This window comes from Brachionichthys hirsutus, unplaced genomic scaffold, assembly GCF_040956055.1.
Source record: "Brachionichthys hirsutus isolate HB-005 unplaced genomic scaffold, CSIRO-AGI_Bhir_v1 contig_408, whole genome shotgun sequence".
NCBI classification, from domain to species: Eukaryota; Metazoa; Chordata; class Actinopteri; order Lophiiformes; family Brachionichthyidae; genus Brachionichthys; species Brachionichthys hirsutus.
The window spans coordinates 40,499-60,803 of NW_027180503.1; the positions used below are offsets into that span (position 1 = coordinate 40,499).

At 46.7% G+C, this 20,305-nt stretch overlaps 1 protein-coding gene and 1 pseudogene across 1 annotated transcript; both read right to left on the reverse strand.

Moving 5' to 3' along the window:
• Positions 1 to 12,821: 12,821 nt before the first annotated feature.
• Positions 12,822 to 14,548, reverse strand: LOC137915676 (trans-L-3-hydroxyproline dehydratase-like). Its single transcript, XM_068758822.1, is given in 6 exon segments — positions 12,822 to 12,947; positions 13,347 to 13,484; positions 13,574 to 13,696; positions 13,846 to 14,015; positions 14,090 to 14,219; positions 14,222 to 14,548. Coding segments are annotated over 6 exon segments (1,014 nt in total).
• A 1,008-nt stretch (positions 14,549 to 15,556) lies between these two features.
• On the reverse strand, positions 15,557 to 15,731 carry LOC137915686 (U2 spliceosomal RNA; annotated as a pseudogene).
• Between the last annotated feature and the right edge of the window lie 4,574 nt (positions 15,732 to 20,305).

The window sequence follows — 20,305 nt, forward strand, 5'->3', positions numbered from 1 at the left end:
ACCTTTATTTTTTTTATTTTTTTTTTATAGTACTATTATTTTATACGATGTTAATTAATTATTATTTATTAATTAATATTTTATTAATATTTTATACGAGGCCAAAGGTCATCATTAATTTATTAATTTTTTTATATAAAATGTTTTATTAATTATTAATTTTCATATTGGGTCAAAGGTCAAATATTGGGTCAAAGGTCAAATATTAGGTCAAAGGTCAAAGTCGTAAATCTTTTTTGACTAAAGGATGTACTCATCTTCTCTCTTCTGCACGTTGCCGTCGATGGAAAAGACGTTCTCTACGAGGTAGAGGGACGCCAGGACGCATCCCAAGCTGCACACGTCAATGGCTTCATCGAAGGGCAGGCCGAGGGACACTTCTGGAGCTCTGAGGTGGGAGGACGAAGGTCAAAGGTGAGAAAACTCTTGGCTGCGTGCACGGACCAACCCCCCCCCCCCCACCACCACAGGTCACCTGTATCCACACGGCTGCAGCATCATCCCCGGCCGGGTTTCAGACACTTCCACGGCTTGTCCAAAGTCAATCAGCTTGACCCTCAGCGGCTGCTCCAGACGGTCCACCAGCATGATGTTGTCCGGCTTGATGTCCGTGTGGACGACGCCAAGCGTCTTCAGGGAGTCCAACGCCACACACAGCTGCAGGGACAGAGACGGGACCGTTTCACGTGTCCTGCTGCTGCTTAGCAACAGGGTGATTGATGTCATATTGCAGCACACACCTGACGCCCGATTGACCGGAGCTCATCCAGGGACAGCGGCTGCCAGTTTAACCCTTTCACGTTAGCTCAGCGAAAGCACTGTGTGGACATCCGGTTGCTTTACACGGCGTCAGAAGCTGCTGACGGACGTGCGGCTTCAAGGAAACGGTGAAGTCGAACCCCCCCGGAGGATTTCCCGTTCGACCGGCCGACTGAACGGCGAGATTGGAAGCAGCGTTTCCAGCATTTTGGGGCGGCGACAAGACTGAATACGGAGGACGGTGAGGTCCAAGTCAGTCCCCCGATTTACGGGAACATTTTTAAAGCATTCACTGTTGCGGAAGGGGGCGGAGCTAAAGAAATCTGAGGTTGTGTTAGAAAACTACGACGAATACTTCTACCCGAAAAGGAACCTTATGCACGAGCGTGCACGTTCCCACCGGAGAGCGCAGCGGCCCGGCGAGGAAACCAAAAGGTTTAGCAGAGCCCTCTGAACTATCGGAACATTGTGACTTCGGGACACGCAGCGAGGAGGACATCAGAGACCGGATGGAGGCGGGACAAAGAGGCGTCTCGTAAACCGCCGTCAGGATATCCCGAGATCCCGAGAAGGTGCACCAGCAGGGAGAGGAGGTGGGGGGGCGCCATATTTCCTCGGGGCGGTCGCAGACACGAGCAGCGAGAGCGACCAACGGACTGTTGAGACTCTGATCGGCCCAACGGCGGTTACATTTCAGATTGACGCAGATCTGAGCGTTCTGGAAGGAGAGACATTCAACACACGAGCAGAAACTGGAGCCGCACGGGGGGGCAATTTCAGGGGGAGGCCAAACACGAGGAAAAGAACGAGTCACTCCCAGCGAACGGGATCCAGAGCCAGACGGCTAACGACCTGCACGGGCAACGGGACCAGCCAAACGCATCGAGGAAGGAGACAAAGCAGGACGACAGCAACACAGATCAAAGAGCCCCCCCCCCCCCTACCGTCCACGTCTCCTGTCCTAAAGTTCTGCGATGCGGATCGGCGTTGGAGGCACGACGGGGACTAGAAAGCGTTTTTGGGCCTGAGAAAGATTTGAAAAGTATCTGATCGTCATTTGATTAAAGTACAAAAATAAAAACTTCAGTCCTCCACAGTCGTTGGTCGGAAGCAACAAAAACAGCGCCGGAAAAGCCTCCCCAACGCCTCTCTGACTCGTTTCTGGAAGCTCCTGGTGGAGTCCGGAGGAGCTTCTAGGTCTCGTTTGGAAGCTCCTTCTTGTTCAGTCCCATCTGGCTCCTCCAGCAGAACCTCATCAGACGCTTCCTTGACCGGAGCTTCTGCAGCATCGTCTGCGACGTTTGAGGTCAGAGGAGCTTCTGGAGCTTCCGGATCTTCCGGATCTTCTGGAACTTCTGGAGCTTCCGGAACTTCTGGAGCTTCCGGAGCTTCCGGAACTTCCGGAACTACTGGAACTTCTGGAGCTTCTGGAGCTTCTGGAGCTTCTGGAGCTTCCGGAGCTTCCGGAGCGTCAGAGCTCGTACCTCCATCAGCAGCAACATTGTCCGTGGCCGGAGGAGCGTCTGCAGCGGCAGCGTCTTGCTCCGGTTGTCCACTGCAGTCACTGTCCTCCGTCAGGTGGGACATGGAGATGAAAGGGTGCAGCAGGGCCTCACGGGCGGACATCCTTTCAGCGGCGTCCAGGCGCAGCAGGCATTTGAGCAGGTCAACAAAAGCCCGCCGGTCCCACAACTGGACCAGGTCGCCTCTCGGATAGACCTGGATGGGGAAACGGATTCAGGTCAGTTGATCCTCTCAGAGACGGATCATCAGCAGGTACCGGTTCTGCAACAAAGAGCGCTCACATCCAGCAGGCTGTCCAGAGACGGGCCGCGCCAGTCGCCAGGTGTCCCGCCTCGCACGGGGACGTCAGCGGAGCTGTCCTGTGAGGTCTGCGGGGACAAGACGTGAGGATCGCGTCAAAGGATGTCGAGCACAATGGATGCATTCAGACGCACTGGAACGCGGCTCGCCGTACCTTGAGTCTCCACCTCGGCCTGGCGGAAAGGGGCGCCCTTTTAAAATACGCTTTGGTGTACACCCCGGAGAAGAGCAGCTTGTCCTCTGGCTGGCCCAGCAGAGACACAATGTCCTTCATCTGCAAACGACAAACAGAGTCCCGTCAGTCTCCGGCGTGGAGACCGGCTCGGCTCGGCCGTGCGCTGCGGTCCGCTTTACCATCTGCACGTTGCCGTCGATGGAAAAGACGTTCTCTACGAGGTAGAGGGACGCCAGGACGCATCCCACGCTCCACACGTCAATGGCTTCGTCGAAGGGCAGGCCGAGGGACACTTCTGGAGCTCTGAGGTGGGAGGACGAAGGTCAAAGGTGAGAAAACTCTTGGCTGCGTGCGAGGACCAACCCCCCCCCCCCCACCAAAGGTCACCTGTATCCACACGGCTGCAGCATCATCCCCGGCCGGATTTCAGACACTTCCACGGCTTGTCCAAAGTCAATCAGCTTGACCCTCAGCGGCTGCTCCAGACGGTCCACCAGCATGATGTTGTCCGGCTTGATGTCTGTGTGGACGACGCCAAGCGTCTTCAGGGAGTCCAACGCCACACACAGCTGCAGGGACAGAGACGGGACCGTTTCACGTGTCCTGCTGCTGCTTAGCAACAGGTAAGGTAAGGTGACTTTATTTGTACCCGAAGGTAGATTTGGTTTACAGCAGTTAACTCTGCTGCTGGTCGCAGCGTGCGCATGCGCCCGGGCAATGTGGGTGAAGTGTCTTGCCTAAGGACACAACGACAGTGTACACATGTGCCTGAGCCGGGGATCGAACCGCCAACTTCTCGATCATAGGGCGACCCTCTCTTTTTTTTTATCTTTTATTATCAAAAATTTCATATTATTTACAATTTTACAATATATACAGTGATAAAAACGGGTGGCAGCAGTCCATACATGCGTACTCATGCGTACTCCAAACCGGCACCGAAATCATAAAACCATAAACACAGCAAAACATAAGGGTGAGTAGGCACGAGGCCTCTCACCAAATCATAAACACATAAACTCAGGAAACATAATGGTGGACAGACACTCGGCCTCCCACCAAATCAAAACAAATCAATAAAACCGAACATCAGTAACTCAGTCAAAATTAAATTTCAGTGCTTCACCGTGCATTTGAACCAAAGTGCTCCCCTCAATAAACCCCTGCAGAAAGTCTTTGTGATCAATGTTTTTGTGTAGTGTCGTTATTGTCCTCCTCACCGTGTTCCTGAATAACCTCCAGACGTCCGTTACATTATTGTCATAGTGGGCCAGATTCCTCCTGAATTTTACCGCATACCTCGCATGGCTCAGGACCAGGTTTAACAGATTGATGTTCTCCCCCTTCTTCTTCCCGGTCACTCCAAACAGCCACAACGCCTTCCACTCCATCTCCACCACAAACCGTCCTCTCCAGCATCTGTCAATCATCTCCCTCATCCTGAAGCTCTCTACATTCAACAAACTCACGCACACACGTTTCTACCCTCACGCTACACACATCACATTCTTTCTTCACATTCGCATCAAACCTACTAATTATTAAATTATTGAACACCCTATTGTGACGTAAAAGAAAATCAGAATCCTCACATTCATGGCTGTTCCATTTCACCCTCAGGTTCTTCCATATTGTTTCCACCCTCACTTCGTTCACTACTCTCACCCACACTCTCTCTGCAGCCGGTCTCCTCACCTCATTCGCCCTCAAGCATTTATACACCATTCTCGTCTTGACATTCTCCAACCTCACCCTCCGTTCACCCTCACCCGCATACATCTCGATCTCTCCTTCTTCACACGCTCTCCTCCTCCTCAATCATTCTCACCCATTCGCACGGCATTCCACTCTTCATTCTCTCCATCACTCCTTCCGCCGTGCCCCGCCAAATCTCTTCCTCCCTTTCCCTCACCTCATCCACCATCACCTGTGCCCTCATGAACCCCGGTACATGTTCATAGACTATATCCCTGATCTTCCTAAACCCCGCCTCCCACATGACCCTGTTGTACATTGTGTTCCCCTCGTGTGTTATTTGTGGGTTAAAGAACAGTGGTTGCTCCCACACCTGCTTCACGTTCGCACACTCATACTTCACATGCTTCACAAACTCTCCCCATGCCGCCAGTACTTCCTCATAAAACTCGCTCACTCCGTTCATTCTTGCCTTCTTCAGTGCCATGAACACGCCGCTCTCCCCGCACCCCCCACATTTATTTATCGCCTCCCTCAAAAAAACCTTCCACCCATGGTCCCTACCCTTATCCAAATATCTAATCACCGTTTTAACTCTGAGTGCCTTCACCTTATCCCGTAAATTAATCAGCTTCAATCCCCCGTCCACATAATCGTTTTCCAGTACCTCCCTAGCTATCCTGACTCCCTTCCCTCCCCACAGAAAATCCTTAACCAGCTCATCCACATCTCGCATCACCCTCTCCGGCACATCCAACACAGCCATCGCACACACAAGCTGACTCATCACCAACCCGTTCAGCACAACCACTTTCCCCCTCAGCTTCAACCCTCTCCTCTTCCAAAACCTCAACCACTTCCTGATGCTGTTGACGATCCCTTCGTACTGCATGTCTCTCCCTTCTCTATCCGCTATCCCTAAGTTGACTCCTAACACCCTAAAATAATCCTTCCTCTCTTTCAGCCCTATGTCCACCCTCCCTATCCTGTCTGCCCCTTTCAACCACTGCGCCACCATCGCCCCCAGGGTGATTGATGTCATGTTGCAGCACACACCTGACGCCCGATTGACCGGAGCTCATCCAGGGACAGCGGCTGCCAGTCCCGACGTTCCATCAGGTCCAGCAGATTAATGTCGAGCAGCTCGAACACTTGACAAACGTTGCCCCCGTGCTCAAACTGCTCGATGACCTTGGAGATGTTTGACCGGTCTGGGTTCAAGGCCCTCAGGAGCTCCAACATGTGGAACTGGGGGGTAAAGACGGGAGACTTGGTTCATGTTCTGGAGGAGCGCACACACACACACACACACACACACACACACACACACACGCACACACACACACACACACACACTGAAGAACTGCACCTCCTTCTCCAGGTGGAGTTTCCCTTTCTTCTTGTTCAGGAACTTCACGGCCACTTTCTCCTGCGTTCTCAGGTTGGCACAGATGTTGACCTTCCCAAAAGTCCCTTCCCCGATGAACTCCTGCACCAGGTAGCAGGAGGAGACGCTTCGGAGGAGCTGACCTTCCTGGATCTCAGTCGCTTCGGGTGATGAGAGAAGATGGAGAGAATTTACTCAGCGAGGGCGGGAAACACAACCAAGTTGTTGTAACCCCCCCCCAGCATGAAACACAGATGATTCTGGAATCTGTGTCATTATTTCACAAAGCAGACTTTCACAGATCATTTAGATTATCAAGATAAAATAATCATCGCAGCAGCAAAGACTGAAACTCTTCCGTGAGACGATGGAACATTTTCTGCTTCTCCTCTCTCTCCGTCCGCAGGGGGCGGGGCATAGTCGCTGTTTAACCAACGCTCAGCCAATCAGCGTCCTGAGCGCTGACAACGGGCTCGTCTAATTCCCGGATTGAGTTCCGGGTATAATTTTGACGATGATATAAGGGCGCCCCCTACTGGGCAAAAGGAAAAATACTGAATCTTCCTGCTTTTATTCTGCATTAATGATCAATTATTACTGAAACTCAATGGATTAAACGAAGCTGCCCCCCCCCCAAACGCCACTGATTTGAATGAAAGGAACAAAAAACAAATAATATTAAAGTTCCTTATAAGCTGCCTGACGTTACGTCCCTTCCTGTGATAATATAAACATTGTATTTAATAATAACGTCGTCACGTCTGGGTTTCTTCCTGCCTGCGTCGTAGCTTCCGTTACGCTCTTATTAACTAGTTCATCACTCTGTCAGAAGTATTTTCAATAACTCTAAATAAAGGTTGAGCCCCCACCCAAAAGAAAATGATGATTAAGAGCATATATTTTTTAAACTGTGGCAGAGGAGATAACATCCTGAATTGACATGAAGGTTTTACTTTCAGCGAGGACGTGTCCAGGATTTCATTTGTCCAACAGTCCAACTGTTGTCCCCAAAGTCGTCACCATTTAAATCCTTATTTGACATTGATGCATTGCAAACAGCAGATATTAGCATAAACACATATTTATCTTCTTAACAAGACTTCCAGTCTTTGCATCAAATAAATTTGAGTTCATTTAATGCAAAGACCGGAAGTGTTGGTATCGATCCCAACAGCTTCAGCAAACAAATATCCAGCTCGACCCTTCTCCGCCCCCTGCTGGGCAAAAGGAGAGTTGCTTACGTTCGGTGTGACTTGCCGTGGCCGCCATCTTCTTATTAAAGTTGTCTCGAGGTTGAATTGTTAAAAAAAAGCCGCAACGAAGCTACTCGTGATGAGAAAGACGCGCAGACTTCACTGTGGCTTCGATCGCTATACTCGCCGTTGTCAGGACGATGGGCTTTGATCCAACGCTCCAAATGATGTGCGAGGTGCTGATTGGTTGAATTTGGCATTTAAAAGTTTGGAATAAGATAATTAACTATAGTTTATCACTCTGATAGAAGTATTTACAATAACTTTAAAAAAAGAACGAAAACAGTTTACACATGACATATTTTATAGTTTAATATGATTAAATTGTCCACCAGACAAAGATTTAAAATAAATAATCAGAAATCGATGTCAAGACTATCAATCAATCAATGATGAAGTTTGTAATACTTTAAAATCAACAGCAGAGGGCCGCATTTCGAAGGGACCGATGCGGTAAAACATTTACGTTAATAATTTGTCCTCGCTGGTCTCGATGTGTCTTTCATACATCTCACGTGGAACAACCCGCGATATAGCGAGTCTATTCGATGCCCCCCCCCCCCCCCAGCTCTAATTCCAACACCAAGTTGTTTATCATCAATAGAGGTCTGGTCAAAGCTTGGAGCCACAGCATTCATTTGATACGTCCAGCAAGGAGGTTGTTTTTAGTTATTTTACGTCATTGTTAGCAGGATTACAGAAAAACTGTTGGATGAATCTTGATAAAAAATCTGAAAATGGGTCTTGGTCTAACTTGGATTCCATTACATTTCGAGAGCGATCCAGATTTTTAAAAAATGCAATTATTAAATAAAAAATTTATAATAATCTGGATTTTTCCATTTACTTATAATGGAAGATTTAAATATATATATACTGTATAATATGCATTAAATTCACTCACCAAAAATCAGTCTCAAAGGAGTCCGATATGAACTATCATAATAAATGTCTTCTGGATCTGAACCAGAATGAGTCCAGAAAAAAACACATTAAATGTTAACATTAAAACCATTTATGGATTAAAAAATCAGGCAAAAATACAAATCAACTCTGATTCACTTTGACTTTTCATGGTCGGGTCAAAATCACAGATTCTAACCAAAGGCGCTTTATTATGGCAAAAAACTCAACACTTATTTTCTAACTGGTCCAGATGCAACACATAAAGGCCGTTTTTCAATAAATATATTAGATCTTATGTCGGGTTTTTCGACCGACGTCACAAAAGTGTAAAAACGTACCGGCGCTCGAACCTGCAGTACTTGTGTGTTTTAATTTAATGTTTACATTTGCGTTGTTTACGGATCCTCGCAGTGGCTCCTCCCCTTACCTGCTTCCAACCAGGCTGGCATCGACGATGTCAACGCTTCGAGTCGCGTCTTTCTGCGACCTCGTAAACACCGGGCTCTGTTTTTTTTTATGTTTCATCTTCCAGCTCTCATTAAAAAAAAAAAAAAGAAAACATTGAACCTTTATTTAACCCGGTAAGTAAATTGAGAATGAATTCTCTCATTGCATCTGTAAATCTCGAGTTCTGACCGACTCTTGGGCCTCTGGTGGTTCAGCAGGATCAGCGTCTGACCTGAGATGTTGAGTTTGTGGGTTCGAGCCCGAACCAGCTTTGAGTTTTTAAAGGAAACCTTTCATTTAATTTTTTAATTTTATTCATATGCACAATAATAAACATAAACAAAACATTAAAAAGGCAAATAATAGTGCAGGAGAGGAAAAGAAGCCGAAAGGGCTTATATAAAAATCCTCCCCTCAAGTTCAAATTAACTAAACAAAATCAATCAATATATATATAAAACAAAAAAAAAGGAAGTTAAATAAAAGCTAAAAAGGAAAAGATACACGGAAAAAACCCAGCAAACAAACTGAGCAAAAGAAAGAAAGAAAATATAGAAAATAAAATAAAGTAAAATAAAAACAATTTTAAAAATAAAACCCAAAATCAAAACAAACAAAAAAACAACAAGAACAAAGATCATACAAACTACAAATTAATTTTAAAATACTATACATGCCTGGACAGAATATACTTCACCAAATTAGACTTAAACATTGTGTACGTAGATAATAGTTTTAACGACTTGTCTAAAGAGTTCCAAAGTTGGGGACCACGGAATTTGATAAAGAATTTATGACTCGATGTACGACAAAGCGGTAAATGAAAATGTTTCTGACCTCTTACTGAATATGAGTGGATATCAGATGATAACAGAAAGAATTTATGAATATAAATTTATATTTATTTATAATATTCCATGTATTTTTTATGTTATTAGTAGATTCTTTGAATTTATCTGAATAGTATTTCTTCTTTGCCATACGAAGTAAATAAGTAAACTTGTTTCTATATTTTTTATATGTATTAGAGTTCTGTGGAGTCGGATTGGAGATTAACTTTTGATATAATCTGTTTTTCTTAAATGAGGATTTTAAGAAACCAGTAGTGAACCAGGGTTTATTAAAACCGTGTCGTTTATTGATTTTGATGTTCACAAGTGGAAAACACTCATTAAATACGGTATTGAACAGATGGATAAAAGATTGATCGGCTTTGTTGGCGTCCTGCTGATGATAAACTTCTTCCCAATTTACGTTCTCGACCTTACCTCTAAAGCATTTGATGTTATCTTCATTGAATTTGCGGAAACTTACTCCAACATTTGCAACCTTATGTTTAAAACTATTACTTGAAGTGACATGGAAAACAGGAAAATGGTCAGAAATGCCAGAGTATAATATTCCTGAGTTAACTTGATAATCAAATGTCATCATTTTTTTCCAACCGCCTATTCCGTTATCGGGTCACAGGCCAAGCTGGAGCCAATCTCAGCAGTCAATGGGCGAGAGGCGGGGGACACCCTGGACAAGCCGCCAGTTCATCGCAGGGCAACACAGAGACAGACAACCAGCCACACACACACTCACACCTACGGACAATTTAGTGTCACCAAGAACCCACGCAGACACGGGGAGAACACGCAGACTCCTCACAGAATGGCCACAAGGCGGAGACGAACCTGCTACCATCTCGCTGTGAGGCAACAGCGCTTACCGCTGCACCACCGAGCCGATTAGTTATAATGTTGTCAATAAGAGTGGCTGTTTTACAGGTCACTCTATTTGGTTTGTCAATAAGAGGAAAAGAAATAAGATGAATATTATACAGGAGGAGAGCAGGGAACCAGCTGTGAGCCTTCGATGTCTCACAGCTGGTTCCCTGCTCTCCTTTCAAAGAGCCGAGATCTAACGAGTCTCCTGTAAAACGGTCAGAGACTCAGTAAAACGTGCTTCTACTGCGTCCTGCTGTAAACCTAATTCCATGCCCCCCCCCCCCCCCCCCCGCTTGCCCCTTCTCTTTGGTCCCACAGTTCCTGAGGGCGGTGAAGCACTTCGGTGAGGATCCCGGTAAGATGCAGCCGGATGAGTTCTTCGGCGTCTTCGACCAGTTCCTGCAGTCGTTCTCTGAGGCTCAGCAGGAGAACGAGAACGTGCGCAAACGCAAAGAGGAGGAGGAGCGCAGGGCCAAAACGGAAGCTCAGGCACGACAGCCGTCAGAATGCACCGATACTTTAAGATCGTGGAGCATAATCTGACTTTCCCTTTTAGATTCATCCATTGAGAACTGAATGCAGAGTTAAAGCAACATTTTATTTTTCAACATGACTTTAATCTTTCAAGTGAAAAGTTTAGCTAGTAAATTGAACTGGTCTCTTTTACTTAGAATGTTCTTTAATACTATGAATATTTTTGATAAGCATATCCGTTTCTTTCTGGCAGATGATCAGAATTACAGATTGATACCGCTCTCGTGTATTATTTCAACATCAAATCCGTCAGTCTGGAGATGTGAGTGCAGCCAAGAAGCAGCTCTTCAGATTTTGTTACCTTCGGCCAGCGCTAAAGGCTATTTCCTATTTTTATGCTAATCTAAAATAAACAGCTGCTGGTGGTCGCCTCCGACACGATTGAATTGGGCGACTTGGTGTCGGCGCTGCGGTCGGGGGAGGTCTTTGACGAGGACTTATCCGAGACGAAACGCAACCGAAAGCGTATCAACAACCAGACTACAGATGCTAGAGAGCGACCCGTCACAAAACGCAACATCTAAAGGGGTTGGGGGTCATCGTCACCGCCCACTGTCCAACTTGATTTAGGTTTGCTCCATGAGCAGTGTGAATGAATGAATGAATATAATTATTAGATACAATGTTAGAGTACAAGTACAGTCACACAGTAGCATGTATTACAGTGCAAGTACAGTCACACAGTAGCATGTATTACAGTACAAATACAGTCACACAGTAGCACGTATTACAGTACAAGTACAGTCACACAGTAGCATGTATTACAGTACAAGTACAGTCACACAGTAGCACGTATTACAGTACAAGTACAGTCACACAGTAGCACGTATTACAGTACAAGTACAGTCACACAGTCGCATGTATTACAGTGCAAGTACAGTCACACAGTAGCACGTATTACAGTACAAGTACAGTCACACAGTAGCATGTATTACAGTGCAAGTACAGTCACACAGTAGCATGTATTACAGTACAAGTACAGTCACACAGTAGCATGTATTACAGTACAAATAAAGTCAAACATCCTGTCTAAGAGGAGCATTTCTAAAAAGCCCTTGCGGTCTTGTTTCCGTTGAAAGTCCTTCGTACATAAATCATCCACAATTAACAATACAAATTTAACAATACAAATAAAAATAAAACCAATATTCAATAACTCAATTGATGCAACGTAACATTAGGAAAATAAAAATAAAATGATTTTAAATCGCCGATGCAAACTAACAATAAATCTAAAATAAATTACACCACTGATGCAAAATGACAATGAATGACAATAGATTACATAAATTACAATAAATTACTAAAGCAATTAATATGTGCAACGTAGGTGGACAAAAAAAGGGGGGGGGGGGGGGGGGGGTTGATCCGGAGAGAGTCGTGATGACTATCTCCGTTTCTGTCCCCCTGAAAGGTGTATTTTTAGGGCCGTTTTGAAGGATGTGGATCCAGCGTGGATCCATCCAGTGTCGACCTCCGTTATTGGACTTTATATAATTTAAATATTTCCTTCCATTATACTGAACTGTTAATAATAAAGAGGAAGAACAGTGATGCGGCTTCCTGTGTCGTTTGCAACATCTTGCACTTTGGATTCTATTCTTTTTTATGTTCTCCCATTTGAACAGAAGAGGGTTGGGGGTACACCCCGGACAAGGCGCCAGCTCATCGGAGCCACACGAAAGAAACGACACGCTCACACACCTGCAGAGAATTTGGTGTGACCAGTTCACCCAAGTTGCATGTTGTTGGAGGAATCTAGAGAGCCCCCCCCCCCAAACAAAGCCAGCACCTTCTTGCTGTGAGTAGGGTGTAGCTCCATCTAGTGGTCGGTCAATGCAATTGATATGATTTATTTATTTCATTTAGATTATCTACTCAGGGATTATCAGGCGTTTCGGTGGCCCCCTTAGATGAGGGTGAGGTGGAGGTTGTTTAATTGCCTGTAACTGTCAATTACCAGGAAATTCTATACACTAGAGCTTTTAATTCAAAATAAAAAATATTATTTTGAAAAACAAAACAACCAAAGCCAATGGAATATTTGAATACTGTATTTTCCTGACACAATTATGGATCCACACCCCCTGTTGGAGCGCTCGTGTGCAAACACAACGTGCAACGCCGGTTTAGTTGAGCAGAAAGCCGAGTTTCAGCTCGTCATCCGTCTCCTGGACGAAGCGTGAAGCTCCGGTATAAAAGGCTCTGCCAGCAACTTCCACCACGACGGCCTCGTAGCCGCCACACGTTGTCTCCTGAACAGAAACGAAGGCATCAACCAAGCAGGCGGTTCTTTGTTGCAACAGCCATCAACGTCATAAAGGTATTTAGAGGGCGTCCAGTCATTAATGTCATTCTGAACCGATTCCACCTGAGCAGGCAAACTGAGGGATTCATTCTCAAAGAGATGTTCATACTTCATGCTGGTCAGAAGGGAAACGTTTAGTGTTCAAGATGCATTTCCTACATCAATAAAAACAGACATTTTCTGTGATGGCTTGAGTTGTACACGCCTGGGTATTTTTATTCATGATATATTGGGCAAAAAGTCAGATAAAAAAAACAAAGTGATCTTGATTGAGCATCAGAATCCAGATGCGCCTCAAACTTTAATCCATTCTGGGCGATCACATAACCGGCTCCAGCTCTGGTACCTTGACGGCTCGCCCTGTGAACCGGGATCCAGTGGTTCCACTCTGAAAGGTCCTGGCCTGGTCCAGCTGGACGAGCCCTTTGTGATACTGAAGAGCCACTCGCGCCGTCACACCAGAACCCGTGGGGCTCCGGTCCACCTGCGACCAGGTTTATATCGGCTTAAAACCTCTCGATATCGAATCGCTCCGTGTGTGTCCGGTATGAGGCGGCTCCCCACCCGAGGTACCCGAGCGTCTGCAAACACGCAGACATTGGCGGTGGCATCGGAGGAGAAATCATCTCTGCCATCGGTGAGGATGGTCCCATAACAGAAGGCCAGATCCTCACTGGTGGGGTGGCGGAACTTCACCTGGAGGTCAAACGGGTCTTAGGGAGACTGAATGTAGGATCAACCCGTTTCTCGTACGCATTTGTTTTTCTCTCACGAGGAGCAGAAATGTTCCTCTTTGGGCTCTCCCACTCGCTCTGAATCATGGGTACTGTAGTCTATTGCTCCACCTGAGACTTGACGGCGTCGGTCACGGCCGTGGCCGCGTCCACCAGATCTCGCGTCCTGGACTTGGACACGTCGAGGCCGAACCTCTGGGCGCCGACGAAGGCGTAGAAGGCTCCTCCGTAGCTGATGTCCACCGTCACATGGCCGAATCCCTCCACCGCCACCGTCACATCTAGAAGGACAGGTCCCTTCATGAGTCCCGTAGGACACGCGGACCCCTCTAGGGATCAGTTTCACGCATCCTACCCGTAGCGAAGACGAAGGCTGGCACGCTGTGAAACCTCACCGCCCCCGTTTTACCGTCAGAGTACTCGACAAACGCCTTCACCAGCCCGCAGGGGCAGTGGATGTTCACTTGGGTCTCTGGAGACCGGGGGGACGCTCCACCAGTCCGTAGTCCACGGCAAAGCGTCCCAGGGCGCTGACGGCGTGTCCACACGTGGTGCTGTAGCCCTCGTTGTGCATGAACAGCGCCCCCTGTCGGCCTCGGGCAGCTCGCTCTTCACCGTAGTGTGCCCGGGGCTCGAACAGCAGCGTCTTCCTGAGGTGGTCCAGGTGGTCCCGGGCGTAACGGCGTTTGGACAGCACGCCGTCCCCCTCGACTGCTGGGTAGCCACTGAGGACTATCCGTAAAGGGTGTCCTCCTGCGTGCATGTCCACCACTGAGAACTCGTCTCCTTCATGAGGTGGAAGCTGCAAGTTCATCTCTGCACTAGTTTTAGAAAAATAAAAAATAAAAATAAAAAAATTAAACAATGCTTTAGGACAACCTTTATGAACACGGTTTTACATTTTTAAAAACATAGCTAAACTCATTTTATGAAATGAAATTATTGAGTGTGTTTTTCTTTTTGGGTGATTGATATTTTCTTAAAGTTATACGAGGAAGGACATGAAATCCCACGCAGAGGCCAAAACACAAAAAGGGAAACGCTGATAATCCAATAATAGCACGTTGTGTTTGTCTTTATTATAATTATTAAACCCTTTCATGTCTTTGTTACGTCACATTTCCTCCATGAACTTCTTTCTGAGGACTATTCCAAAGTGACGGTTAAAGTTCTTTTGCAACTTTTCGACACATCTCGGGATTGACAATCATTGTTGATCACATGAATTAGGAATCAGAAAATTAACTCTTCCAGCTGTAATTCCTTTTACCTGGTGGGTAACGAGTCTTCGGACTGAAACAGCTCGACGCACTTTGTTTTTGTCAATGAATAAACGTTACGTCACGTCATTTAAATGAGACATTAGCGCCCCCTGGTGTTCCGGAGGACGGACTGCATGCGCGTCATTAACACCTGTATGGCATTTCTTGCCATTCGGTGGAGCCAGAGATTAAAGTTTGATCAGCGACGGGAGGAATGGAATTAATGGGAATTTAATGGATTAACGGGGAATAAACTGGGAATTTTCCAAATTGAAGGTTTGCTCCACATAGGGAACCTAAATATAGTCGGGGAAAGTACATTTTAGCATCATCTCGACTAAAAAAAACAGATGCTTCCTGCATGGCTATTGAGACCACGCCCCCTACACGCACTGCGCATTTGTGTTATAAAGAATTTCCACACTGAGAGAAATGAAGGTTTATTTGGTTAAAATAATCTGCGACACACACAACAGCGTTGGGTTCTTCCGAAACCCGGAAGTGACGCAGAGTTCCGGTCTTTATCAGCTTTTTGTTTGCTTTTTTACATTATTGGGGGGGGGGGGTGCACCGGTCCTGGAGGTACTGCAATACCAGGTCGATGCGTGGAGTGGACGGAGCAAGCCCCTATTCCATCTCCCTGCTCCAAAAATCAATTTAATATATGGTCCCCGGGTAGGGGACGTACCAGACATCAAACTGATAAGAACAGATTTTTTTCTTTCGAAAAGTTTTATTGACACTTAATACTCATATATACATTCATATAATTCTTTTCATATAGTATGTGTACACAATTCTGTAAAAACACATCTAAGACATTAAAATTCTGCCTTAAAAGAGGTTATACAGATAAAAGTGTTTGTGAAAAGATGATCTTATACAAGTTAAAACTGTGTCAAATATCCTTAAAACAGTCTTTAAAAGAGGAGTGCATTGTTTAAAAGGCTCTGCTGATCTTTCAGTTTGTGCCGGAGCGCAGTGAGTCCCTACCAAGGGGAACTCATCCTGCTCCTCCAAACAGCCGGTCTGTCGGGGTCCTGCCCCGGTGCCCAGAGGAGATCCCCCGCCCTCGTGCTCCTTCCCGCCTGCCTCACCCGGAGAGCCAGGCCGCCGCTGCCGTGTCCTTATTTTCGTGGGTCCAGCTCCTTCGTCCGAATGGGCACAGAGGCGATTCTTCTTTGTGGCTGCGTCCGCAGCCTTCCGCCTGCAGCTTCAGCTGCTTTGACGGTTGCTGCCGCCATCCGGAACGCAGCCACGGGGGGGATCTGCATGTGCTTCCTTACCAGCAAGTTTCTGGAGGTCCAGATGGCGTCTTTGATGGCGGTGATGGCGAGCCACTGCTTTGCATGTTCTTTTGCAGGCACTTGTTTTTGGTTCACTCCGTAGAGGACCAGTTGTGCAGTGAGGACCTCCCTTGCTGGCAAGTACGGGAAATTCAAGGAGCTGGCCATTTCCCACAGGTCCACAGCAGCGCCGCACTCCCAGAGCAGATGCCTCACCGACTCCGGGGCGCCACAACCCGGTCGGGGGCAGATCGACAGTCTTGCCATCCCCCGGGAGTGCATTACGGACCTGACCGGGAGGATCTCGTGGGCCACCATCCAGGACAGATCCCGGAGCTTGTTTGGAAGAGCAGGATGGTTCACGTTGCGCCAAACTGTTTGGGGTTCGCCGAGTGCAAGCCCCCGCACTGGACTCACCGGCTCGCGCTCCTGCACAACACAAAAAAGAGAGCGATGGCTGGTTAAAACCGACAACTCCTCATGTTCCAGATTAAAATTCTTTAAGAAATTTTTAATCGCAGTGTAAGCTGGTGGCAGGTTAAAAGACACAGGAACTTTAAGATCAGTGGGTAAAATCTTTAAGTGTCTGAGGTAGGACCCCATCCAGAAGCGTGCCATGGCCGCAGTTTTTGGGTTTCTGGATGGGGCTGTGGCTGCTCCAATGTGCGCTGTGGTGTACAAGGACGTTAAAAACAAGGTCAGGTCTGGAACCCCCTTGCCTCCTTTCTCCTTTGGCCTTTTTACCACACCTCTCCTCAACCTTTCCCACTTGGATCCCCATAAAAAATAAAAAATGGCTCGTTCCAGGTCTAAAATCACTCTCCTCGGAGGGGTAAAAACAGAACTGACCAATAAAAGCAAAGGTAAAATCACTGCTTTAATGATTAAAACCTTCCCTTCCATAGTCAGTTCCCTTAGTCCCCAATACCCCAGTCTCTGCCTAACTTTCCCTACCACGTCTGGCCAATTTGTATGCCCTCCCCCATCCCTGTCAAATTTAATCCCCAGAATCTTTTGGTCAGTCTGAGTCACAGTCAGGGGCAGTCCTGTACGTTCAGTTGGTGTCCAAGGGCCATAAAATTGGGCTAGCGTCTTGCTTCTGTTCAGTTTGGAACCAGAAGCCCGCCCAAACCAGTCAGTCAAGTCCAGGGTCCGGTTGACAGATAAAAGGTCAGTGCATAAAACGTTGATGTCATCCATGTATAAAATGCATTTGCTACTCAGTCCCCCAGACCCTGGTACTACCACCCCGTGGATTTGTGGGTCCCTTCTCAAGACCTGTGCCAGCGGTTCGATGCAGATTACATAGAGGAGAGCGGATAACGGACAACCCTGACGGACACCGCAGTTAATCTCCACTGCTTTTGTAGGATCCCCGTTAACCATGAATTTGCTGGTGATGTCTTTGTACAGCAATCCCACCCAAGCTATAAACCTCCCTGGAAACCCCATTTTTTGCAGTACCTGGAACAGGTACTGGTGCGAGACCCGATCGAAGGCTTTCTCAAAATCTAGGTTTAAAACAACTAACCGAATATTCCTGTCTCTCGCAAAACAGATGGTGTCTCGGATCAGTACGAGGCTGTCGGTGATCTTCCTCCCCGGGACGGCACAGGCTTGATCCGGGTGAATCAAGTCTTCTAAAACAAGGGACATCCGAACTGCTAAAAGTTTGCTAAAAAGTTTACAGTCAAAGTTTAAAAGCGTGATTGGTCTCCAGTTTCTAATGTCAGTCTTGTCTTTGTTTTTAAATAGGAGGGTCACTATCCCTGTCCTAAAACTGTCAGGTAGCCGATCTAGTCGTTCGAATTCCATAAAAACAGTCAGTAAGTCAGGTGCTAAAAGATCCCAAAATGTCAAATAAAACTTCATTCAAGGTGTCAATAAAAACAGGTTTTTCTCTATACAATTCAGAATAAAAGCTTTCTATATGCTCTCGTATTTCTTTGGAAGTATTAAAAGTGCATCCGTTAGGGTCCTTTAGTTTTAAAATTGCCCCTCTTTTATTTAAAATCTTTCTAAAAAAGTATCGCGTGCACTTTTCCCCTTCCTCTAGCTGCTTCTCCCTGCTTCTTAAAATGACACCTTTACTGTGGTTATCTGCTAAAATTGACATTTCACGCTTAATATATTTTACCTCCTCACTAAAATCCAAACCTTGTAAAGTTAATCTAAAATAACGCTGCAGTCTTTTCTGCAGTCCCATCATGCGTCTGTTTTCCCTATCTTTCTTTCTCTTACCTGCCTGCCTAAAGAAAGTCTGGGTCCTTTTTTTAACCATTTCCCACCATAGTGCTCGTGTATCGTAGAAGTCTTGGAGGGTCTGCCACATTGTGTACTGCTCCCTGTACTGACTAACTAACTCCCTATCTTCTAGAAGGGAGCAGTTGAGCTTCCACAGACCCGTCCCTACAGTCACACCTGAAGAGAGTGAGAGGGTGCAGGTCAGCATCGAGTGATCTGAGAAGAAAACAGGGATTAATCTAGCATCGGTGGGTGGGCAACCCCGGGTAAAAATGTAATCTATGCGAGAGGCTCTGGTGCCGTCACCACTGGTCCAGGTGAAGCCCTCCTCTCTGGGATGCATGGATCTAAAGCAGTCAGTCAGCTTAAAATCCTTGCAAATTCCCCGAAGTAAAACCGACGTCTTGTCTATTTTAAAATCTGTCCCTGCTCTCTTCCTATCCTGCCTACTCAAGATACAATTAAAATCACCCCCTACAACTAATGGCGCCCTACCTAGCATGTGGGACTGCAGGTCTTCTAAAAAGTCGTACCTGTCGTTTTTGTCATTAAAACCATAAACATTTAAGAGGTTAAAATCCTGTTCCATAAAAGTCAAATGTGCTAAAAGTGCCCGACCGTGTCTCACCACAGTGCTGCCCTTCACCACAATCTGAGGATTTTTTACTAAAATGGCCACTCCGTCATTCTTGTTTTCATCTGATCCGCTCCATATAGACGGGAGTGGCCACATCTCCTCCCACTGCGTGTACCTCTTTAAAAACGGAAGGTTGCATTCTTGAATTAAAAACACATCCGACTTAAAATTGTAAAGGAAGGATAAAATACTCTGTGCCCTCACCCTCGACTTCACACTCCTGACATTAATTGTCGTGAAGGTGAGGGTCATGAATATGGTTATTAAAAACAGGTACAACATTTTAAAAGACAATAAATAATTAAAACACTAAACCTAGTCGTACGTGTCCGCCAATATTGTAACAGGATCTCATGTCATAATATCCTCACAGTCGGGAGGTGAACTTCGAGATCCTGTCTTCCGGAAAGCAATATCTGCTCGCCGTTCCAATGGAGTTGATTGCAGTGCAATTGTTAGGAAGGAACACTGACCTGGTGAACCGGAGGGGGGGGCTTCGTCCTGCTCCACAGAGGAACTGTGAGAGCCTGGCTCAGCCCTTCCCCTCTTTTCCAAGGCTTCCTCAGCCTCAGAGCTCGACAGTTCCGATGCAGTCCTCTTATAACAGGGCTGGGCATTGGGGAGGCAGGTTTCACCGGACCCCTCTTCACTCACTGTGATAAGACTTCCAGTGGAGTCCTCACCGGAAGAGCTAGGTCCAGCTCCACCATCTGCCTGACTCTCCCCAGCAGGCTCCCCAGCTGCCTGGCTCGCCACGGCAGGCTCCTCAGCTCCCTCTGCTGGGTTGAGTTCAGGCCCCTCCCCTTTTCCCGCCTCACCGGGCTCTCCTCCAATCACCAGTTTTGGCGGGAAGTTTGAATTTCCCAGCCCCGCCCCTTCAATCAGCACTTTGCCGCCATTTTCCGCAGGTGTGTCGGTCATTGTCGGTCTGGCCTTCAATTTGTTAGCAAATGAGTTTGGGCAATCCCTGAAGAGATGGGTAGTGACTCCACAGAGATTACACTTTCTGCCATTGGTACATTCCTCAAATGTATGCCCAATCTCTCTACATTTACCACAAATGATGTGCGGACACGCCTCAGCAAGGTGCCCATGCTCACCACACTTGTGGCACAGCTTGGGCTGTCCTTGATAGTGGATGT